This window comes from Bos indicus, chromosome 3 (genome assembly GCF_029378745.1).
Source record: "Bos indicus isolate NIAB-ARS_2022 breed Sahiwal x Tharparkar chromosome 3, NIAB-ARS_B.indTharparkar_mat_pri_1.0, whole genome shotgun sequence".
Taxonomy (NCBI): Eukaryota; Metazoa; Chordata; class Mammalia; order Artiodactyla; family Bovidae; genus Bos; species Bos indicus.
In genome coordinates, this window is record NC_091762.1 from 93,593,485 (window position 1) to 93,619,584 (window position 26,100).

Here is a 26,100-nt window from a genome sequence, read left to right on the forward strand (position 1 = left end):
TCTTATACCAAACATAAGAACTGACTCAAAATAGATCATATACTTCAAAGTAAAATTAAAACTATAGAAACCCTAGAATAAAAACAGAAGATAATCTTTACAATCTTGGGGTAGATGAGTTTCTTAGAATATAAAAAGCCTGAACCATTAAAAAGTTGATTAAAGTGAATTTAGCAAAGTCACAGGATACAAAATCAATACACAGAAATTACTTGCATTCCCATATACTAACAATGAAAAATAAGAAAGAGAAATTAAGGAATCAATCCCATTCACCATTGCAACAAAAGAATAAAATATCTAGGAATAAACCTACCTAAGGAGACAAAAGAGCTGTACACAGAAAATTTTAAGACACTGATGAAAGAAATCAAAGATGACATAAACAGATGGAGAGATTTCCACATTCCTGGGTAGGAAGAATCAATCTTGTGAAAATGACTACAATTTTGTGAAAATGACTATACTACCAAACACAATCTATAGATTCAATGCAATCCCTATCAAATTACCAATGGCATTTTTCACAGAACTAGAACAAAATATTTCACAATTCATATGAAAACACAAACGATCTCAAATAGCCAAAGCAATCTTGAGAAAGAAGAATGGAGCTGGAGGAATCAACCTTCCTGACTTCAGATTATACTACAAAGCTACAGTCATCAAGACAGTATGGTACTGGCACAAGAATAGAAATATAGACCAATGGAACAAAATAGAAAGCCCAGAAATAAACCCATGCACCTATAAGTACCTTATTTTTGAAAAAGGAGGCAAGAATATACAATGGGGCAAAGACAGACTCTTCAATAAATGGTGCTGGAAAAACTGGACAGCTACATGTAAAAGAATGAAATTAGAGCACTTCTAACACCATACACAAAGATAAACTCAAAATGGATTAAAGACCTGAATGTAAGACAAGAAACTATAAAACTCTTAAGAGGAAAACATAAGCAGAACACTAACATAAATCATAAATGACATAAATCAAAGCAAAATCCTCTATGACCCACCTCCTAGAGTAATGGAAATAAAAACAAAAGTAAACAAGTGAGACCTAATTAACTTAAAAGCTTTTGCACAACAAAGGAAACTATAAACAAGATAAAAAGACAACTCTCAGAATGGGAGAAAATAAGAGCAAATGAAACAACTGACAAAGGATTAATTTTCAAAATATATAAGCAGCTCATACAACTCAATACCAGGAATACAAACAACCTAACCAAAAAGTGGGGAAAGACCTAAACAGACATTTCTCCAAAGAAGACATACAGATGGTAACAAACACATGAAAAGATGCTCAACATCGCTCATTATTTGAGAAATGCAAATCAAAACTACAATGGGATATCACCTCATACCAGATAGAATGGCCATCATCAAAAAGTCTACAAACAATAAATGCTGGAGAGGGTGTGGAGAAAAGGGAACCATCTTGCACTGTTGGTGGGAATATAAACTGATACAGTCACTTTGGAAGATGGTATGGAGATTCCTTAAAAAACTAGGAATAAAACCACCATATGATCCAGAAATCCCACTCCTAGGCATACACCCAGAGGAAATCAAAATTGAAAAAGACACAGGTACCCAATGTTCACTGCAGCACTATTTATTATAACTAGAACACAGAAGCAGCCTAGATGTCCATCAACAGATGAATGGATAAAGAAGTTGTGGTACATATACACAATGGAATATTACTCAGCCATAAAAAGGAATGCATTTGAGTCAGTTCTAATTGGTGGATGAACCTAGAGCCTATTATACAGAGTGAAGTAATTCAGAAATAGAAAGATAAATATCATATAATAACACATATATGTGGAATCTAGAAAGATGGTACCATTGAATTTATTTGCAAGGCAGCAATGGAGAAACAGACATAGAGAACAGATTTATGAACACAGGGAGAGGGGAGGAGAGGGTGAGATGCATGGAGCGAGTAACATGGAAACTTACCTTACCATATGTAAAATAGATAGCCCATGAGAATTTGCTATGTCTCAGGGAACTCAAATAGGGGCTCTGTATCAACCTAGAGGGGTGGGATGAGGAGGGAGATGCGAGGAAGGTTCAAGAAGGAGGGGATACATGTACACATATGGCTGATTCATGTTGATGTTTGACAGAAAACAATAAAATTCTATAAAGCAACTATCCTTCCATTAAAAAATAAATCTTTAAAAATTGATTAAAATATATGTAACTGATAATCAAAATGTTTTAAATTTGTCCTGCAAGAGACATCATTAATAAAACAAAAAGACAGCAAGTGCAGTAATAAAGACCTAGAACAGCCAAAAATAAAAAAACAATAGACAAGTCACAGACTGGGAGAAAAAGTTCACAGCCCACATATATCAGATACATTACTTGTATCCAGAATATATATAAATTTTACAACATAATAAAGAAGAAAACTAACCCAATAATCAAAAGGCAAAAGATCTGAACAAACACTTCACAAAAGATACATGAAATATCAACAAACACAAGAAAAGATGCTCAACATCATTAGTAATCAGGGATAAGCAAATTAAAATGAAAATTAAAACATCAGTATATAGTCTCTTAAATGATTCAAATTTTAAAAACTGATCACATCAACTGTTGATAAGAACATGAAGCAAGTAAAATCTCACATACTGTTAGTAGTAGTGGAAAATGGTACAACCACTTTAGAAACAAACAAAAAAAATCTCCAGATCCCACCAACTAGTCTTCTCATTTTCCCTTCTGCAGGTCTTTGTTCAAACACATCTGAAATACCTATAATTACATAAGTGATTTTTCTTTTTTTTTTTTACTTAACAGTGTATTACAAGTACCCTTGATTTACATAAATTAAACCATTTATATATTCTGTCATCTTGTTTGGTACTGTCCAAAACTACAATTCTTAAAGTCCAGCATTAAGAGAGCTTACATTCACTTAGCACAGTGTGGCAGAGCCAACATAGAAGGGAAAGCAATTAGTGAATTATTTTGTTTCGATGATGAAAGTGAAATTTTCTTAGTGAAATGTAGTAAGTTAATCTGCACCTCATCAGAGATATTACCTTCTGGACACAGTCCCAGTGCTTCGTAAGTAATAAGTTCATTGGCAGAAAAGCAATCGTGAAGTTCTATTACGTCAATATCACTTGGTCTCAGGCCAGATTTCTCATAGCACCTTCTGGCAGCTTCTTTACTCATATCAAAACCAACCTAAAACCAAAATCATATATAAATAAATTAAAGGTATCAAAACAGGGACTTTCATGTAAGGATTATAAAAGATTAATATATGTATAACATTTACAGTTAAGGATTGTCCATAAATGTTGAAATCTCAGTTAATTCTATATTATACAGAAAGTCCAAATAAAATATCCAGGAGAGACAATGGATATATACATTAAATTCTGTACTATAAAGAATAGAATTTTAAATCAGATATATAAAAAGGATTTATAATTCCTCATGCCATATCCAGTGCTGTTACAAAACTCTGTTAAACCACAATATACAGTTGTGGTAGACTGAAGAGATTTATCAAGAGACTATTACGATTCACTGAAAAATATGGGTGAATTTCTACATGAAAGTAAATAATCTTCTTTTATCAACAGAAGATCATGTAGGATTCAAATCATTTTTCCAATATTCATGCTTTTAACACCCTTTAACATGCAAACTCAACTCTTTTCCAAGCAATAAAATTGTGATATAATGGAAAATGTACTACAATTGGAAAAACCTAAGTTCTACCTCTACCATACCCTATCTTGGGGAACTTATAGAAACATTTTAAAATTCAAAGACTTATTATAAAGTCATTTTATAAACTCTAATGTAAACCATATGCTTACTTACATATATGTGTGTACACAATGCATATTTTTATATGTATATATGTATGTATCTTCAAATATTCAACCTAGAGTTCTGGCTCAGAATTCTCATTTTTTTTACTTCCTCCATTTTGTACTCAATCTGCAGTCAGAATTTTTAAACTGCTAAGGGTCAAAAAGTTCCTCAAAACATCCTTGTTTTTTTTTTTTTTTTAATTCTATAAGACTGGAGTTCTGGGCATATTTAATCATTCCATAATTTTTTAAAATAGAACACTAGTTAGTTAGAAGTCCATATGTTCTCATAAGTGATTTTCCCTTAGATTCTTAAATGATGGGTTACAATACTAAATTTTCTAGACCAATTTTTTTCAAGTAAATAAACTTTCAGAGCTGATGACATGATGTCACTTTAAACTTTTAAAAAGAAATCCCTCAACTGATTAATAAAACAGAACCTGAGACACACCATTTTAATAATGCTTTTTCCTTCAAATGAGCTTGGCATATCAGTCACCATCTCTTGAGCCAAAATTTCCACAGCTTTGGGTTTCAGGTTATGCTTCTGTACAAATGCTTCACTAGCCAAAATTGCTGCGGCAGCACCATCTGAAGTGGGACTAAGAGGAGGTAAAATGGTTATTGATATCCTGTTCACTTCAATCCTAGGATTTCAGACTAGGAGTTCTTACAATGTGGAAAGACAGGCAGGGAGAGGATGCTTGCTGGTCACTGGACTGTCCTAGTAATACCCGTAGTTAAAAATTACACATGCTTCTCATCTGAAGATTGAACCTCTAGCAAGAACTTAAAGGCTGCCGATCACTGCTTAGACTCTATGGGTCTCTCCCCAAAAGTTCTTACTGCAAAGAATTCCAGGTTTGCCTTTGCAGACACACAAGGTATTTTCTGGTGACTTCTGAGGAGTCCACAATGTTATTTCTAAGCTAATACAATAAAGATTTTACTCTAGGCCTAACTAGCTCCAACTTTGTTCTCTCTCAAATAATCAGTCCTGAAATCCTTTTGAAAAATGGGAAATGATGGAATAGGAGATACCAGAAAATCCATGGTTTGGTTAAGACTTTTGTGATCTGCTTAAGGAGAGATAAGAAAGCCTTCCTCAGTGATCAGTGCAAAGAAATAGAGGAAAATAATAGAATGGGAAACACTAGAGATCTCTTCAAGAAAATTAGAGATACCAAGGGAACATTTCATGCAAAGATAGGCACAATAAAGGACAGAAATGGTGTGGACCTAACAAAAGCAGATGATATTAAGAAGAGGTGGCAAGAATACACAGAAGAACTATACAAAAAAGATCTTCACAACCAAGATAATCACGATGGTGTGGTCACTCACCTAGAGCCAGACATCCTGGAATGTGAAGTCAAGTGGGCCGTAGGAAGCATCACTACAAACAAAGCTAGTGGAGGTGATAGAATTCCAGTTGAGCTATTTCAATCCTAAAAGATGACGCTGTGAAAGTGCTGCACTCCATATGCCAGCAAATTTGGAAAACTCATCAGTGGCCACAGGACTGGAAAAGGACAGTTTTCATTCCAATCCCAAAGAAAGGCAATACCAAAGAATGCCCAAACTACCACACAATTGCACACATCTCACACACTAGCAAAGTAATGCTCAAGATTCTCCAAGCCAGGGTTCAGTAATACATGAACCATGAACTTCCAGATGTTCAAGCTGAATTTAGAAAAGGCAGAGGAACCAGAGATCAAATTGCCAACCTCTGCTGGATCATCGATAAAGCAAGAGTTTCAGAAAAAACATCTACTTCTGTTTTATTGACTAAGCCAAGCCATTTACTGCGTGGATCACAACAGACTGTGAAAAATTCTTCAAGAAAGGAGAATACCAGACCACCTGACCTGCCTCCTGAGAAATCCGTAAGCAGGTCAAGAAGCAACAGTTAGAACTGGACATGGAACAACACACTGGCTCCAAATTGGAAGGAGTACATCAAGGCTGTATATTGTCATCCTGCTTATTTAATTTATATGCAGAGTACATTATGAGAAATGCTGGGCTAGATGAAACACAAGCAGGAATCAAGATTGCCGGGAGAAATATCAATAACCTCAGATATGCAGATGACACCACCCTTATGGCAGAAAGCAAAGAGGAACTAAAGAGCCTCTTGATGAAAGTGAAAGAGGAGGGTGAAAAAGCTGGCTTGAAACTCAACATTCAAAAAACGAGGATCATGGCATCCAGTCCCATCACTTCATGGGAAATAGATGGGGAAACAATGGAAACAGTGACAGACTTATTTTCTTAGGCTCTAAAATCACTGCAGATGGTGACTGCAGCCATGAAATTAAAAGGCACTTGCTTCTTGGAAGAAAAGCTATGACCAACCTAGACAGCAATGATTACGGTGAAGATCGTCAGTCATGTCTGACTCTTTGCGACCCCATGGACTTAGCCTACCAGACTCCTCTGTCCATGGGATTTTCCAGGCAATAGTACTGGAGTGGATTGCCATTTCCTTCTCCAGGGAACTTCCCAACCCAGGGATCGAACCCAGGTCTCCCACATTGTAGACAGACGCTTAACCGTCTGAGCCACCAGGGAAGTCCACCTAGACAGCATATTAAAAAAAAGCATATTGCCAACAAATCCATCTAGTCAAAGCTATGGTTTTTCCAGTAGTCATGTGCAGATGTGAGAATTGGACTATAAAGGAAGCTGAATGCCGAAGAATTGATGCTTTTGAACTGTGGTGTTGGAGAAGACTCTTGAGAGTCCCTTGGACTGAAAGGAGATAAAACCAGTCAATTGTAAAGGAAATCAGTCCTGAATATTCATTGGAAGGAATGATGCTGAAGCTGAAACTCCCACTTTGGCCACCTAATGTGAAGAACTGACTCATTGGAAAAGACCCTGATGCTGGGAAAGATTGAAGGTGGGAGGAGAAGGGGACTACAGAGGATGAGATAGTTGGATGGCATCACCAACTCGATGGAAATGAGTTTTAGTAAGTTCTGGAAGTTGGTGATGGACAGGGAAGCCTGGTGTGCTGCAGTCCACGGGGTTGCAAAGAGTAGGACATGACTGAGTGACTGAACTGAACTGATCTCAAAATAGGCCTTCTCCTTACAGCAGGCTGTGAAAGAAGGTAGCAAATACAAGAAGCTTTCTCTGAATTGAAAGTGAAAGTGAAAGTCACTCAGTCATGTCCAACTCTTTGGGACCCCATGGACTGTACAGTTCATGGAATTCTCCAGGCCAGAATATTGGAGTGGGTAGCCTTTCCCTTCTTCAGGGGATCTTCCTAACCCAGGGATCAAACCCAGGTCTCCCACATTGCAGGCCGATTCTTTACCCGCTGAGCCACAAGGGAAGCCCAAGAATACTGGAGTGGGTAGCCTATCCCTTCTCCAGCAGAACTTCCCGACCCAGGAATTGAACCGGGGTCTCCTGCATTGCACGTGGATTCTTTACCAACTGAGCTATCAGGGAAGCTCTCTCTGAGTTGAGTTGTACTTTAAACATGGGCAGATCTTTATACTGCAACAGATCAAAACGAACACCACTTGTTCATTTGCATCCCAGCCAGGATCTCCAGGACACATCCAGGTGATTATTAAACATAGGTGGGAGCTATGCAATATTAATTCAGTTTTCTAGGAGACAGATAATGTCAAGCAATTTTCAAGATGGGGCTGCTATCATTATTAGAGCTACAACTTTTTTCTTGTTTTACCTTTATTCTTAGTTACTATAATTGAGTAAAATTTCCTACAGTAGAAATATACAACAGAGGAAATGAAATGATCAAGGGAAAAATCTTTGGTTTCCACTGTCCCAAGTTGCATTTAAATGAATAAACACTATTAGAACAGAGTAGGTGAAAGGCATGAGAGAAGGAAGTAAAATATATAATATTCGAAGAGAAAAGACAGCCTGTCTCTAGACAAAAACAGAAAGTAAGGGTGCTCACTCCAGTGTAAGGACTATACTTAGGAGTTCTATACACAGGAGTTCTATAAAAGCACGTACAGACACAGATATACCCAGATACAGAGCCTAAGGTTTACCCAAGGGGTGGGAGTCGGGGAGAAGGGATAGTACTTCTATTAAATATTAAAATGTGTTTTTCTTACCAACATTGTAAGACTGTCAAAAAGTCAAAAATTTTTCGAGACGTCATCACTTCATCTAAGCTGTACTCCTTTTGGAACTGGGAATACCTAAATATATAAAATAAATAGTTACAGAATGTGGGGTAGCAATTTCAATTTTTGTTGAAGATGTTCTGGTTCAGAAGTTAAAGAGAGATTAATATGGAAATATTATTTTCAAAAACAAAAGACATGCTTTCATCAACCATTTCTAAATAAGTAATTTGAATTAATTTTTTAAATTCCTAACTCTAAAATACCACATTATATAATAAAAATTGTGTCTAATTTTTGTCCTGGATTTCTGGCATGGAAATTTTGAAACCCTTGGAATTTCCTAAGTAACAGGAGTATGTTTGCTATGCTAATTAGGTGACTTCCATGGGTCCCCTTGTTAGCTGGTGGATAAGGAAGGGGTGAGGCAGGGGCCTGGTCACCAGAAAGACCACCCATGCCAACACAGGATTTGGACTTTTGAGCCAGTGTGACCCCTAGGCAAAAAAGGGACAGTTAGAGATCAAGTTCAATCAAGTGGCCAAGATTTAATGGAGTATACCTACATAATGAAACCCCAATGAAAACTCAATGGACATGACTTTGAGCAAACTCCAAGAGACAGGGATGGACAGGGAAGCTTGGATTGCTGCAGTCCATGGGGTCACAAAGAATAAGACATGACAGCGACTGAACAACAAATGAAAATTCTGGACACTGAAGCTTGGTGAAGCCCTCTGGTTGGTGAGTACCTTCACATACCAGGACGGTGATGTGCTGCGAAACCACAGGAAGAGGGCATGGAAGCTCTGCACTAGGAACCTTTCCAGACCTCACCTTATGTGACTCTTCTTTTGACTGTTCCTCAATTGTGAAGTGAAGTGAAGTGAAAGTCGTTCAGTCATGTCCAACTCTTTGCGACGCCATAGACTATACAGTCCATGAAATTCTCCAGGCCAGAATACTGGAGTGGGTGGCCTTTCCCTCCTGCAACCCAGGGATCAAACCCAGGTCTTCCTCACTGCAGGCGGATTCTTTACCAGCTGAGCCACCAGGGAAGCCCAAGAATACTGGAGTGGGTAGCCTATCCCTTCTCCAGGGGATCTTCCCGACCCAGGAATCAAATCGGCATCTCCTGCACTGAAGGCGGATTCTTTACCAGCTGAGCTAGCAGGGAAACCCCTTTATGATAATACTCTAATTGTAAGTACATACAGTACTCTTCTTCCCTTCTGGCTTCCCTTGTGGCTCAGCTGGTAAAGAATCTGCCTACAATGTGAGAGACCTGGGTTTGATCCCTGGGTTCCCCTGGGCTTCCCTTGTGGCTCAGTGGGTAAAGAATCTGCCCGCAATGAGGGAGACCTGGGTTTGATCCCTGGGCTGGGAAGATCCCCTGGAGAAGGGAAAGGCTACCCACTATACAGTCCATGGAGTCACAAAGAGTCAAACACGACTGAGAGACTTTCACTTCACAGTACTTTTCTGGGTTCTGTGAGTCATTCTACTGAATTATCAAACATGAGAGGATCATGGGAATCCCTGAATTAATAGTCACTTGGTCAAAAGGGCAGGTGGCCTGGGGGCCCTGCTCAGACTGCCATCTAACATGAAGGCAGTCTTGTGAAGCCTTAATTCATGTGTGTGTATTAACTCCAGGTGGTTAGTACCAGAATTAAATTGCAATACATCCAGCTGGTGTCAGGCCAGTTGGAGAATTATAAAAACACTATTTCCTTAAAAGTAAAACTAAATGACTTGCAATTCAGCCAACTTTTGTGGTAATGACATTATACAACTACATTTAATAAAGGCTAACAGAGTTCCTAAATAAATGTACAGAGTCTTTAATAAAATGTCTACATTTTTTAAAACACATTTCCTTTTTTGATCACTGCAAAGAAGAAACTCATTTTTACCCTGTTTGGTGCATCTAACAATATAATAAAATGGTTTCAGAAATTGCTCTGGCAAAAACAAATAGACACAGTAGGGGAGTTTCCAAAAGCAAAATCCAACTGTTGTGAAAGTTAACAAGCAATTCCAGTGTTTAGAAACAAAGCCCATGTAACTCAGATCTGCACACTACTATCTATACCTTTGCTTCTAATGTCAACTTTGTCCATCACCAACTTTCATAAAAGGACTTTATTTAACCCAGATCCTGTACTAGATGATGGGGATATGAACACAGTCCCTATTCTCAAGGAGCTTAGTCTGAACCCACAGCAATAAAAAACACCATTCTAGTATGATAAATGCCATGATAGAAATGTTATACAAGGTGCCATGGGAGCAACAGGATATGCATCAAACCCAGATACCAAAAAGGCTTCCTTTCCAAGGCTGCAAATAAGAGGAAGTGGGAGACAGAGAATTCCTGGCAAAAAGGTCAGCACCTGGGGCAGGAGACATGAACAGGATCAGATCATCAAAGTCCAGTATATAGCGTTTCCATTTGATACTGAAAACAAGAAAGAACTTATAAAGGAGATTAAGCTGGGGAGTGACATGACCAGATTTGTATTTCAGTAAGAAGGCTGTGTAATGGAAAAGAGACAGTTAAAAGACATTACCAAAAGCAGGTAAATCAACGAAGAGATTAGGGCAATAACTAAGGCAAGAAATGACAAGGGTTTAAAATAGGAAATTAGAAGTGAAAGATGAAGTGAACCAATGAATTCAAGAGATAGTAAAGAGACAGAATCACTAGGATTCCATTCATCCTTGTTGCTGCTGCTGCTGCTGCTAAGTTGCTTCAGTCGTGTCCGACTCTGTGCGACCCCAGGGTCGGCAGCCCACGAGGCTCCCCCGTCCCTGGGATTCTCCAGGCAACCATTCATCCCTGCTCATCTGCATTTCATATGGGACAGTGAGGAAGAAGGGAAAGTCAAGGATGACTTCTAGTTTTCTACCTTAAATCACTGGATATATGTTGATGTGATTCACCAAGAGGAAAAATACTAAAGGAAAAACACTGTGGAGGGGAAATGGGAAATTCTGTATGGACATGTTGACTCTGAGGCACCTATGGGACATCTAAGTGAAGACAACTAGGACAGAATTATAGACACAGGTCTGAAGGCTCAAGTGGCAGAAGCTACCCCTAATCCTATTATTTACTGATCACAGATTCTCACTGCCTTTAGGTGTTCTTATAATTTGTGAGGAAGCACTCGAGAATAATTCTTAACCTTCTTAGAAATACGTTACAAGGTATTTCTAATGACTGATTAGCAAACACAGAATTATCTTTCTTCACTAGCCAAGCAAAATCTAGTATAAGAAGTTAGCAACTTAAATAGAAGGCTATTCTTGGGCTGTTTCAATGAGTTCTAAATGAAGAAGCTGAAATTCAGAGATAATATTGGCTTATTCAACAGAATTGAGGACTTATAATACATAGCAGAGGATCCATGAGGACATGGAACTTATCCTTCTTGCTCACTGCTATAACACTAGCAGCTTAATGAGTGTCTTACATATAGCAAGCTACTGAATACATATTATCTGAGTGAATGAAATTCCTTTAGAAGAATGCTGTAATGAGTGGATAAATGAGTGCCTGGTTAGGCAAGGAATTAAGTAAAAGAAAGACTTAGAACGGAGAAGGCGATGGCACCCCGCTCCAGTACTCTTGCCTGGAAAATCCCATGGACGAAGGAGCCTGGTGGGCTGTAGTCCGTGGGGTCGCTAAGAGTCGGACACGACTGAGCAACTTCACTTTCACTTTTCACTTTCATGCATTGGAGAAGGCAATGGCAACCCACTCCAGTGTTCTTGCCTGGAGAATCCCAGGGACAGGGGAGCCTGGTGGGCTGCCGTCTATGGGGTCGCACAGAGTCGGACATGACTGAAGTGACTTAGCAGCAGCAGTAGCAGCAAGACTTAGAAGCTTTGCTTCTCTGGGGAAAGTCCAGAGCTGAGCTTTGGAGCCTCAAAGCCAGGAACTACAGTACCGTCAATTCCTCAGTATGTTGGTACAGTTCCTTACCTGTTTTGGGAAATGACAAGGACTTTTAATGGTTCTCCAGATTCTGAGGACAAAGAAGTCAATTCTAGATCATATTTATGAGCTTAAGACAGCTCATCCTAACTGCTTTTCAGTAACAGCAAAGTTTGTTGAGCATATACCATGTTCCAATACCCTAATAGGAACAAAAGATACAGAAAACATACAGAGATATAATCTCTGCTCAAGAACCATCATCATCAGAGAAAAAGATTTATAAATAAGATACAGTGTGATATGTTATAATAGAGGTATACAGATGGTACAATGAAGCTTATAAGAAAAAATAATTATGACCAGGAAGTTCTAAGAAAGTATTAGGAGAAGCAATGATACTTGGAATGGGACTTGATGAATAAGTAGATATTCATCAAACAACAGAAAGACAGAAAGACATTCCAGGGAGAGCTAACACATAACTAAAAACACAGAAATAAGCACTACATAGTACACTTAGGAAATACCAAGTTATCTGGTGAAGGGAGAGATTGAGAATAATCAGGGAAGAAGGAAATAAGACCAATAAAGTAGAATGCGGCCAAATTATAACAGGCTTGTTATCTTAAATGAAGGAATTTCCATTTTATTAGATAAGCAAGGGAATTAACCAAACCTTCCACAATACCCTTTATTTCACAAAATACCCTTAGATTTAGGGCATGGGATTGGAAATTATTCGTTAGTTAGGTATGCCTTGAATTCAAACATCAATTTAAAATCAGAAGAATGAGAAGAACATGAATGAGAAGTAGCATGAAGTATTAGACATAGGTGGTAATGATCCACTGTGATATAAAATCTCCCTTATCATAGTTTTATGTTTATTAAACATGGTAAATTTTAATAGTTCAGAAACAATTTACTGAGCACCTATTATGTTCCAGACTCTGCACTAAACATTAAGAACATAAAGATGAGATGATTCTTGTTCTCAAGAAGTTTATAGTCTAGAAGGAAAAATATAAACATTGTTTTGCCTCTATTTAGGATGATACTGAACAAGGTGCCTAATTTCAGTAAGCCTCATTTTCATCATCTATAAAATAAAAATAAAAATAACTACCTTACAGGGTCCTTGAGAGGATTAAATGAAAATATACATAAAAGTACGCAGCACAGTGACACAGAGTTGGCATTTAATAAAATTAGCCACTATTCTTTTATTGCCTAGTGGCATTGCTTTTGTAGAGATTCCAGTGGTATTGCACTAATTCAATTCCCAATGAACCTATTTTATTTAGGAACCTTTAAGTATATTGCCATGAGCCACACATTTCACTAGGTATTAGGGATTCAAAGATTAATTATCAGTAATACATATAATGTAATTTTACTTCAGACTATATTTTACTATACAAATCACAATATTATTGTACCAGAGTAAGAGTTAATGAAACTAACATGATTAAAACACAAATAATGTAATATAAAGTCATTAAAACTACCAACAAATGTTTTACAAACATTCTAATTGATCAAAACAAACTAGGAAACGTTTTAAAAAATGTTCTAAAATGGGGCCTGGTTATTTCCAATTAAAATTATTATAATAAATTTCATGTACTAGGGTTGGAACCAATGACAAATTACATCTTTTAACATAAGCCATTCACATTCTTTCTTAAAAGAGCCACTAAACTCAAATGGCATCCCAAATACTAAACAACAACAACAAAAATATAAACAGACCAAAATCTAAATTGAAAAGTAGTCAAAAGTTTACTTGGGCACAAGCTTTTCCTAAGGAAAAAAATTTCAAGTTATTAATGACATCTTTGAGTTCTTGCATTTGCTTTTCAACTATAAAGCTGCATATTACATAAGCGAATAACCCATATTTTCACTACTTCTTGTCTCCGAAATACTTACGGGTTATTAACTGAATGTTTATGATTTTTCCATCCAATTTTTGCAAAGTGTTCAAGTGTTGTTCCTGTAGAGAAAGCAAACTTCTATTAGCAAGTTAATGTCTTCCTGCTGCTTATTAACAAATGTCGCAATGGAACTCAGCATCCTGCTAAATATTTCCACATGTTCCCATGTGCAGATATTAGTATTGAAAACTTCAACACTGACCCTTCAGATAAACATTTCTTTATAATTAAATGGGTATATTTAATGAATTGAATCAACTAATAATCATATGATACGAAAATAGTTCAAACGGGCCTATTCCACCTCATACAACTAGGATCTAGTTTCAAAAACCAGAAACTACAGCTTAGGGCCGAGTGGTTATAAGGCAGGAAAGCACTGCCAGCAATTCTTCAAGAAGTTCAATCCCCATGCCAAAAGATCCCAATCCCCTGGACAAAGTGAATTTTCCAATTCATAACTTCCAGGGCCTGATCTTCTTTTTCCTTATAATAAGGCAGGAGGGCCTATAGAAAAGTTACAGTCTAATGAAAAAGTGTGTGCTTTTCAAATTAACAGAAAGTTTAGAGATTACTATGAGAAAACAAAAGCAAGCACGCTACTGAAGCATGATCTGCAAAAATCTTTTTTACTATTTTTAAGGAGACGAAAGAATAAAATAGATTTTGAATCCTCCATTGGAGCAGAAAGACCAAGGAAGGAAAAAGTCCACTGACTGGAGTTGATAATATTATGTTCATAGACAGCATAATAACGTGGAGAGTTCCCATTTCTGTTTTCTCTCTATCAAAGAGGGTAATCCTCAGAGCAGAAATGACACATATAACTAAGCGAATATTCTCTCAATTCTAATAAAAATGGAAGAAGGCAGAGACCACACTGGTTATTTCATACCAGTAACACTAGTGAGTGCTCCAGAAACAGATGGTATGAGTTCAGTAAGAACAAGCCATATCAAATTATTAATGATATCTTTTTCATATTGGCTAGTAGATCAAATGAAACATAGCATCTAGATAAAAAAGACAAAATCTTTTTTTTTTAATAACTGAAGTTTCTTTTTTAGTATTTATTTTATTTTTTGCTTATCTGGCTGTGCCAGGTCTTAGTTGCAGCATGTGGGATCTTTCAGTTGCAGCATGCAGGATCTAGTTCCCTGAACAGGGATTGAACCCAGGCCCCCCAGCACTGGGAACATGAAGTCTTAGCCAGGTGGACCACCAGGGAAGTCCCAACAATGCACAATCTTTAAGATCATCTTTTGGGACAAGATAAGGAAATACTGTAAAGTGAGCTTTGTTTCCTTTTGGTTTTCAGGGGCTTGGGGATGTTATTAAAAATATACAGATTCTTCTGTCAAGTTTATGTAGCACTTGCTTAAACAAAGTTAAACTAATTTCTTTATGGCAAAACATTCAGAGCCTTTACCATTGCATGTGTATTATGACTGTCCAAAAGGGAGTTAAAGTATGAAGCATTTTCCAACTTAACTGACCACATCATAAGAGGATTTTAAGAGCCAACAGAACACAGAATCGCTGATCAATGAAAGGCACTGATCAATGTAGTAACTTAGAGAAAAGTCTCTACTACTAATCTCTAACTTCAGCCATGCTCTGGGTAATATTTCTAAAAATTGGATTAGAAAATTAAAGTTATGCTCATCAAATCTGAAACTGGGAGAGACTGCTACAATGTTGGATTCAAATAGACTTCGAAGAGATTTATCAATGAGATGGCTCAGAATATAATTAATTAAATGCCCAGTTCTATTCTTGAATACCCAAAACTGCCTAAGAAAAGGAGCAGCAGCCATGAGAAAAGCTCTGAGGGTCTGTTCCACTATAAACTCAATGTGAATCACCAGTGTGATGAGATTACCAGAAAAGCTTACATGCGATCACAGTACAGGAATTAGTCTGGTGATGTGGGTAATGAAACAATTGTAATAGAACCCAGACAAGTGCAGACATTAGCATGCAGTCATTAGGAGGCAAAGGTTACTGCAATATCATTAGTGGGCCCCTCCCATAAACAGCCAACTGTCAATGAGCCCATTGGAGTGGTGGTCATCAGGTGTAGAGTGAATTAAAAGGCAAATCCCGGTCTTCTTCCAGGGGCCTTCTAGCTCACCTGGCCTTGGACCAGTGGATGAGCTGGAGGGCCCAGGGAACAGGTAGGGGCTATGTCCTGCAAGGCTCTAGAACCCTCCCCAAGATCACACACTGGCAGGGCCAGGCCTTGAAGCAGCAGTGAACCTCTCCCCCATTCCTGTCTCTGAGACCTAATAGCAATGGCAGTCTGCCTGGGTCACAGTCTGTGGGACCTGTCCCTACCCACTTCCTCCTCCCCATTTGGGAGACATGAGGAGCCTCAGGGCCAGTTGGGTTGGGTGCCTGGCTCCCTCAGTGATGACAGCTGGGCAGGGTCTGGGGACCAACTGAGGTCTACCTCCTCCTCTTAGCCAGGACTAGGACTTCAGAGGGCGAAACTGGCCCTTGGGACCTTGCCCGTTCTTATTAGAAGAAAAAAATAACATTTGCTGGTAGAGATTTACAGGAACTTCATTACCTGACTATGACCTGACTTCTAGAACAAAGGACGTGGCCCCAAGAAGTTTACGATAACTAACCACACCCCTCCTCACCTTTCCTATAAAAGAGATTTGATGAAAGCTTTTGGGGTTTTAAGGCATGAGCCACCCTTCTTGCATCTCCTCCATAAACCTTTCTCTGTTCCAAACTCTAAAATTTCAGACTTGTTTGGCCTCTCTGTGCATCAGGCACATGGACGTGCATTTCAGTAACATAATGAGAAACAGTTAAAGGAACAAGGTCTGTCTGGCTTCAGATATTTGACAGGCAATAAGGTGAAAGAGGCTTGTTCTATTAATATGAGTCTCAGAAGACAGAAACTATAGGGAGAGAGATTTGAATTCAACATGAAAAAGGGCACTGTAACAATTAGAATCACCCAGAAAAATGGAATGAGTAGTGTCTGTGGCAAGTTTCTTGTCACAGGAAGTACAAATGCTTTACTATCATCCATTAGAAGATTTATAAGCAATTCATACACGGATTTATAGGAAGAAGGGCAGATAAACTATATAAAAGCACCTGGTATAGTGTCTAAAATGGAGATATTCAGTAGATATTATGTCTTTCCTTCTTGTTTTCTTACTATGGGATCAAATTAATCTATACAAGGTAGCAACCCTTTGAAAAATATTCGGCCAATCCCTTACGATGTATTTATGAAGCCAGGACACAGATAGAGGGCTTGCTGACTCCTGATTCTGAACTGCCAATTCACATTTTTGGTTGTTTTAAGAATATGCATGGTATAAGAAGATCTCAATCTCCTGGAATCAAACTTTGAAGCCACAAAAATCTCCTGACTCCATGGCAGAATGTAAGCTACTACAAACATTCTTACCTATTCATTTCTAGGACACATTCAAAAATGGCAATTTCAAGTGACAACTTGAAACTCAATGAAATTCTACAATTCACTAGAAATCTACTGGATGAAGAATAACATTTCGTACATTTATACTTCAAATTTTAGGCTAGAAAAAACTGTCCAACTACTATGACTAATGTAAAACTTTAGAAAAGATTGAAAACGCACCAGACACAGGATTTCCAGCTAGCTGAGGGCAATGGAAGTGGCCAAAATCTCTGTATCCTCAAAAACAATACCAATAAACAAGAAGAACAAATAAAACTGCACAAAGTCATACCCTCAGCATAACTAGACAAAAGAAAACACAAAACTTCAAATTACCTATAAGTGGAAAAAAAAGATAAAGGTGAAAAGAAAAGTAACCAAATATCTGCCCGTAACTTCCACAGTAACAGCTCTCACGTCCACAGGATGCCTCTAGGGAAGAAGGGCAGTCTGAAAACACTGCAGAGGAGAGGAGTGGGGAGTTAGTGGTAGGCTTACAATTGCTCTGAAACTACCACCCAGAAGAGAAAGACTCCCCCTAAGAGTGAAACACTTGTAGAAAAATGTTGAAATGTTGCTGCAAAAAGTGAAAAAAATGTTGCAATAAATCAAATCATGACTATAGGGAAGGGTGAGAAAAGTACAGGAGATCCAAGGTGGTGTAATCTTTTGAAAGAATTAAAGGACACTTTCTCAACACCATTTAAAGAAAGAAAGGAAGGAAGGAAGAAACAAAGACAAACGAAGGAAGAAACAAAGGGGGGAGAGAGAGAGAAAGAAAGGAAGGAAGGAAACCATGAAAGAGAAAGAAAAAAATATATATAATATATATATATATGAGATATATATTAAATATATATATGAGATCCTGAAGCCAGAATTGTACTTAATAGTACAATTGTAACAATTGTACTAATAGTACAATTATAACAGTACAATAATAACATTTCCTACAATGGATTGTTGTGAGAATTGAATGAGATAATATGCGTATGGAAATGTATTCATTCATTCATTAAAAAAAACAGTTACTGAACATTTAAATATCCTAGAGACTGTAGGAAAAAAAGAGGGGAAAAACCCTTTTTTCTGGCCAGATTACATGCCAACCACTGTTGCTAGGCTGCATGGATTGAAGGTAAACAAAATAAACATAATTTCTACTTTCAAACAAGTTTATAAGAGAAATAAGGAACACAAAAATTAAACTAAATTAAATTAAATTAAATTAAATTAAAAAATTAAAAGTAAAACTACATACAATAAATATATGAATATAAATAGAGCTAAGTGCTATGAAGGAAAGCAATAGGAAACTATCTATTAAAAATAATAACAGGAGGGATCCACTTTAATTAGAATGATGAAGAAAAGGGCCTCTAAGATTAATTAATTACAGAATACCTGTTCTATGCCAGGCACTCTTCTAAGTAACAGTCAAAGAGCAGGGAATAAAACAAACAAAAATCAGTGAGCCCTTACAAAGAGTTGACAAATGAAGAGAAGCTAAAGGCAAAGGAGAAGAGGAAAGATATACCTATCTGAATGCAGAGTTCCAAAGAACAGCAAGGAGAGATAAGAAAGCATTTCTCAGTGATCAATAAAAAGAAATAGAGGAAAATAATAGAATGGGAAAGACTAGAGATCTCTTCAAGAAAATTAGAGATACCAAGGGAACATTTCATGCAAAGATGGGCACAATAAAGGACAGAAACAGTAAGGACCTAACAGAAGCAGAAGGTATTAAGAAGTAGCAAGAATACACAGAAGAACTATACAAGAAAGATCTTCATGACCCAGATAACCACAATAGTGTGATAACTTACCTAGAGCCAGACATCCTGGAATGTGAAGTCAAGTGGGCCTTAAGAAACATCACTATGAACAAAGCTAGTGGAGGTGATGGAATTCCAGTTGAGCTATTTCAAATCCTAAAAGACGATGCTGTGAAAGTGCTGCACTCAATATGCCAGCAAATTTGGAAAACTCAGCAGTGGCCACAGGACTCAAAAAGGTCAGTTTTCATTCCAATCCCAATAAGGCAATGCCAAAGAATGTTCAAAGTACTGCACAATTGCACTCATCTCACATGCTAGCAAAGTAATGCACAAAATTCTCTAAGAGAGGCTTCAATAGTATGTAAACCGAGAACTTTCAGGTGTTCAAGCTGGATTTACAAAAGGCAGAGGAACCAGAGATCAAATTGCCAACATCCGTTACATCGTAGAAAAAGCAACAGAGTTCCAGAAAAACATCTACTTCTGCTTTATTGACTACACAAAAGCCTTTGACTGTGTGGATCACAACAGACCGGAAAATTCTTCAAGAGATGGGAATACCAGACCACCTGACCTGCCTCTTGAGGAATTTGTAAGCAGGTCAAGAAGCAACAGTTAGAACTGGACATGAAACAACACACTGGCTCCAAATTGGGCAAGGAGTACATCAAGGTTGTACACTGTCACCTTGCTTGTTTAACTTATATGCAGAGTACATCATGCAAAATGCTGAGCTGGATGAAGCACAAGCTGGAATCAAGATTGCCGGGAGAAATATTAATAACCTCAGAAATGCAGATGACACCACCCTTATGGCAGAAAGCAAAGAGGAACAAAAGAGCCTCTTGATGAAAGTGAAAGAGAAGAGTGAAAAAGCTGGCTTAAAACCCAACATTCAAAAAATGAAGATCATGACATCCAGTCCCATCACTTCATGGCAAATAGATGGGAAAACAATGGAAACAATGAGAGACTTTATTTTCTTGGGCTCCAAAATCACTGCAGATGGTGACTGCAGCCATGAAATTAAAAGACGTTTGCTCCTTGGAAGAAAAGCTATGACAAATCTAAACAGCATATTAAAAAGCAGAAACATTACTTTGCCAACAAAGGTCTGTCTAGTCAAATCTATAGTTTTTCCAGTAGTCATGTATGGACGTGAGAGTTGGACCATAAAGAAAGCTGAGAACCGAATAATTGATGCTTTTGAACTATGTTGTTGGAGAAGAGGCCCTTGGACTGCAAGGAGATCAAACCAGTCAATCACAAAGGAAAACAGTCCTGAATATTCATTGGATGGACTGATGCTGAAGCTGAAGCTCCAATACTTTGGCCAGCTGATGCGAAGAGCTTGCTCTCTGGAAAAGACCCTGAGGCTGGGGAAGATTGAACGCAGGAGGAGAAGGGGACAACAGAGGATGAGATGGTTGAGTGGCATCACCAACTCGATGGACATGAGTTTGAGCAAGCTCCAGGTGTTGTTGATGGACAGGGAAGCTTGGCGTGCTGCAGTCCATGGGCCGCAAAAAGTCGAACAAGACTGAGCGACTGAACTGACTGAACTGTGGACTTCAATTCTGGTTGGAAGAGACATTCAAGAAATAAGAAAATACATAGAGCCAGATTTTTATAAGTGCTATAGAAAATGTTAAAGCAGAAGACAGAGGATAGGCAATTCTGGGAATGAGGGTGATGAAAGAAAGCAGAAGATGACATTTGAGCAAAGACCTGACGGAAGTAAGAAAGTTAGCACTGATATCTTAGAGTGTTTCAGAAGTTGAAATAGCAAGGCTAAGGCCCTGAATGAAGTAGCAATGTGCTTACTGTGTTTGAGGCTGGAGCAGAGAGGTGAAAGAAAAAAAATGGTAGGAAATGAAGTCAAAGAGAAAATGAGGGTTGAAGGTCAGAACATACAGAAGTTTGTAGGCCATAAAAAGACCTGAAGGTTTCAATCTGAGTGTGGTAAGAACACAATAGAGTTTTGAGCAGAGGAATGAAATGATCTAGTTTATATTTGAAAAGCACTGATCTGGTAAAAAGAAAAAATTGACTGTACAGATGCATGTGCAGAAGCAGAAAATCCATTTAGGAGACTCCTATACTCCAGGTGAGAAATTATGATAGTCTGCACTACAGAAGTGGGGGAAATGTAGAGAAATATTTCTATTTCTCATATTTATAGATATTCTGAGAAATGAGTAAAAAGGTTTGCTGATATATTGAATATTGAGTACAAGAAAAATGAAAAGGCGGGTCATAGGTCCTAGAAAGACAGAGTTATCATTTTCTGGATAGGAGAAACTTCAGGAGGAAACAATGGGGAAGGTGGAAGTTCAAGGAGACAATTAGTATTTCAGTTTCAGACCTATTAAATTTGAAAGATCTATCAGACATCCAAGCAGAAATACTTCTGTAAAGTGTTGTAGATATAAGAGGTTTTTTTTAAAGACCTAAACAGCAAAAAGAGTTGACCTTAAAAGAATAAAGAGCACTGTAGCCAAAGAAAATATAAGACTGTGGTACAAGGAATAAATTTGGCTTATTGAACACACTGAAAGGCCAGTGAGCTTACATATGGGAAGACTAGACAGCAGGAATTAAAACAAGAAATGGTTTTTAAACAGTCTCACTGTAACACAGTAATTTATAATATTAACACATATTTTGGTACCTGAATGCTATAGACTTAACTGTGTCCCCTCAGAATTCATTTGCAGATGTCCTAACAACCAATGTGATGGTATTTGGAGATGGGTATTTGCAGAGGTATAATAATCATGGTATATGAGGTCATGAGGGTGAGACTCTCCAGACAGGATTAGTGCTCTTATAAGAATCCTTAAAAAAAGAACACAGAGAATTCTCTCTCTCCCTCTGTCTCTGCACCCACACAAAAGAACAGGTCATGTGAATACACAGTGAGGTGGAGGTCACCTATGACCTAAGAAAAGAGGCTTTAGTATGATATAAACCCTATCATACATTTTGATTTTATACTTCCCAGCCTCTAGAACTATGAGAAATAAATTTCCTTGTTTGAGCTACCCAGTCTATGATATTTTCTATATCAGCCCAAGCAGACTAATACAGTGGAAATGGAGTTATACTGAACAAAAATGTAAAACATGTGAATGGCTTTGGAACCATTCTAATTCCAAAGTTTGGAACATTGCTAGTGAAAAAAACTGAAGTGCCTCGAAGAAACCAAAGAAACTGAGGATGCTGCAGATGACAGTTTACAAAAGAACAAAATCTTCCTGAAAACTGAGGAAAAGGAGACCCCTGTTACAATAGAAGCAGAAATTATAATACTACTATTACCAAAAGTTATGTAGAAACTAGATAATAAACAAAATATTGAAACTGCCACATGACTGATTCTTGCTGCTTATAGTAAAATTCTATAATGCTATATTGCAGAAAGGACTATTAAACAAAAACAATCCAGGACTTCATAGTTTTAAAAATTCTCAGACTCTCAAAGTGGTAAAAGATGCTAAAATTAACAAATAGTCTTTGAGCAAAGATCAAAGCCAGTGCACTGCCAGAAAAGCATGGTCCAAAAATGAAGCCCAGGTTGTGACAAATCTTTTAAGACTCAGAAAAAAACAAAAACGATGCCTCAGAATACTTTTCATACAGAAAAAAAGCTCTCTAAAGAGAAAAGAGCTGTGCCTCACAATTCCTCTCAAAGGACTGCTTAGGAGTTTAAGAAGGTTGCCCCTCAGCCATCTCAGAAAGGACCCAAAGAGATTTTGCAGGTGTAATTTGTAGACAGGAGGACCAAACAAGTTTTTACAATAAAAACGAAAGCCACAAAATTTTTAAGATACAAATTTTCTACAGAGAGGATTCTTAGGTGTTAGCATTCTATTTTTGACCTGGGAGGTAAATTAGGTTACAGATATGGGCTTTGGGAGAATTCACTAAGCTGTATATTTATGTTGCGTGCATTTCTCTGACTTGAGTTATACTACACAACAACAAATTTCATATTTTTAAAAAATGCTGGGTTCAGTCACCACCATGATTCCTTGACTCTTTGAGTCTGCACATAAACATGTGAAATTTGAGACATCTGTTACACACACAAGCAGAGATGTGAAGGTGAAAACTGGATATACAGGTAAACACTCCATCATTGACTACCCTAGCCCCCCCCAACAAATGCATTACCTTGTTTTATTTTCTTCACAGCTACTAATCATTATTTGAAATTATCTTTATTTTGTTCATATGCTACTGTCTCCCCCTACTAGAAATTTAAGCAAATACCACACATCTCCTCTGCTTATTTGTTGCTTGAGAATGACTTCATTGATATCCCTAATTCTTTTTCCCTTTATGATCTGACTTTGCAGATTCCTACCTTTAAAAAAGTAGAGTATATTTCCCTATCCCTTGATTCCAAGTTTTTCATATGACTTGCTTTGGTCAAGTCTCAAAATACCTTGCATATTGCAGATTACTCTCTTCTGCTTCTGCTGTGACTATGAAAAGGACATGCCAGAGGTGGCCCGCTGGTCCCAGGAAGAGGATGAGACACCCAGCCAAACAGGAGTAAAACGGACACCCAACCTACACTCATATGATCAACCCAGACAAAAAGAGCTGAGCATGACTTAGATCCACTGCTGCTGCTGCTGCTAAGTCACTTCAGTCATGTCCAACTCTGTGCAATTCCATAGACGGCAGCCCACCAGGCTCCCTGGTCCCTAGGATTCTCCAGGCAAGAACACTGGAGTGGGTTGCCATTTCCTTCTTCAATGCATGAAAATGAAAAGTGAAAGTGAAGTCGCTCAGTCGTGTCCGACTCTTAGCGATCCCATGGACTGTAGCCCACCAGGCGCCTCCGTCCATGGGATTCTCCAAGCAAGAATACTGGAATGGGTTGCCATTTCCTTCTCCGTAGATCCACTGTTTCCCAGTCAATCTACAAACTTGTAAACTTTGATAATAATCATTGTTTAATAAAAACTGAATTTGGGAGTAGTTTGTTACACAGCAATAGTTAATTGATATGCAGACATTGGATATTTGCAGATATTGGAATACTGATATTCCAAAGAATAGCAAGGAGAGATAGAAAGCCTTCTTAAGTGAACAATGCAAAGAAATAGAAGAAAACAATAGAATGGGAAAGACTAGAGATCTCTTCAAGAAAATTAGAGATACCAAGGGACTATTTCATGCAAAGATGGGCACAATAAAGGACAGAAATGATAAGGACCTAATAGAAGCAGAAGAGATTAAGAAGAGGTGACAATATTATATACAGGAACTGCATTAAAAAAAAAAGGTGTTAATGACCTGGATAACCACAGTGGTGTGGTCACTCACCTAGAGCCAGATACCATAGAGTGTGAAGTCAAGTAGGCCTTAGGAAGCCAAACTATGAACAAAGCCAGTGGAGGGGATGGAATTCCAGCTGAGCTATTTCATATCCTAAAGATGATGCTGCAAAAGTGCTGCACTCATTGCCATCAAATTTGGAAAACTCAGCAGTGGCCACAGAACTGGATAAGATCAATTTCATTCCAGTCCTAAAAAAGGGCAATGTCAAAGAACGTTCAAACTAAACCAAAATTACACTCATTCCACACACTAGCAAGGTAATGCTCAAAATCCCTCAAGCTAGGCTTCACCTGTACGTGAACTGAAAACTTCCAGACGTAGAAGTTGGATTTAGAAAAGGCAGAGGAACCAGAGATCAAATTGCCAACATCTGCTGGATTATGAGAAAAGCAAGCGAATTCCAGAAAAACATCTACTTATGCTTCACTGACTACACTAAAGCCTTTGACTGTATGGATCAGAAAAAACTGTGGAAAATTCTTAAAGATATGGGAATACCAAAACACCTTACCCGTCTCCTTAAAAATCTGTACGCAGGTCAAGAAGCAACAGTTAGAACTGGACATGGAACAACAGATTGGTTCAAAACTGGGAAAGGAGTACATCAAGGCTCTATACTGTCACCCTGCCTATTTAACTTACTTGCAGAGTACGTCATGCTAAATGAGGGGCTGGATGAAGCACAAGCTGGAATCAAGATTGCTGGGAGAAATATCAAAAACCTCAGATATGCAGATAACACCACCTTAATGACAGAAAGTGAAGAGGAATTCAAGAGCCTTTTGATGAAGGTAAGAGAGAGTGATGAAGTTGACTTAAAATTCAATGTTCAAAAAACAAAAATCATGGCATCCAGTCCCATCACTTCACGGCAAATAGATGGGGAAAAAGTAGAAGCAGTGACAGGCTTTATTTTCTTGGACTCCAAAATCACTGTGGATGGTGACTGCAGCCATGAAATTAAAAGACAATTGCTCCTTGGAAGAAAAGCTATGAAGAACCTAGTGTATTAAAAAGCAGAGGCACTGCTTTGCCAAAAAGGTCCACAAATTCAAAGCTATGGTTTTTCCAGTATTCAGGTACAGATGTGAGAGTGGGACCATAAAGAAAGCTGAGCGTTAAGAATTGATGCTTTTGAACTGTGGTGCTGGAGAAGACTCTGAGAATCCTTTAGACAGCACGATCAAACCAGTCAATCCTAAAGGCAATCAAGCCTAAATATTCATTGAAAGGACTGATGCTGAAGCTGAAGCTCCAATACTTTGGCCACCTGATGCAAAGTGCCAATTCATGAGAAAAGACCCTGATGCTAGGAAAAACTGAGGGCAAAAGGAGAAGAAGGGAACAGAGGACAAGATGGTGGGATGGCATCATCGACTCAATGGACATGAGTTTGAGCAAACTCCAAGAGATAGTGAAGGACAGGTAAGCCTGGCGTGCTGCAGTCCATGGAGTTGCAAAGTATCAGACACAACTGAGCGATCGAACAACAGTACTTGTATATTTCAGTGCCTAGAACAATGCCTGCAATACAGTAAGAGCTAAATATTTTAAATAAATTATTTAATTCAAAAGGAAATGGACAAGGAATAGCCAAAGAGGTAAGGAAAATCAGAAGAATGAGGTGTTACAAATGCCAAGAGAAAAAT

General features: G+C 38.0%; 1 protein-coding gene across 3 annotated transcripts in view; it reads right to left on the reverse strand.

Moving 5' to 3' along the window:
• The window catches only part of SCP2 (sterol carrier protein 2), a 117,340-nt gene that overhangs the window by 61,679 nt on the left and 29,561 nt on the right, over positions 1–26,100 (reverse strand). For 2 of the 3 annotated variants that reach the window (XM_070786526.1, XM_019957456.2), the window contains 4 exons: positions 13,863–13,926; positions 7,973–8,059; positions 4,315–4,465; positions 3,072–3,219 (listed from right to left, as the gene is read on the reverse strand). In XM_070786526.1, the coding sequence (XP_070642627.1) occupies positions 3,072–3,219; positions 4,315–4,465; positions 7,973–8,059; positions 13,863–13,926 (450 nt within the window). The remainder of the gene's footprint in view (positions 1–3,071; positions 3,220–4,314; positions 4,466–7,972; positions 8,060–13,862; positions 13,927–26,100) is intronic. The other variant, XM_019957454.2, reaches the window with a different exon arrangement.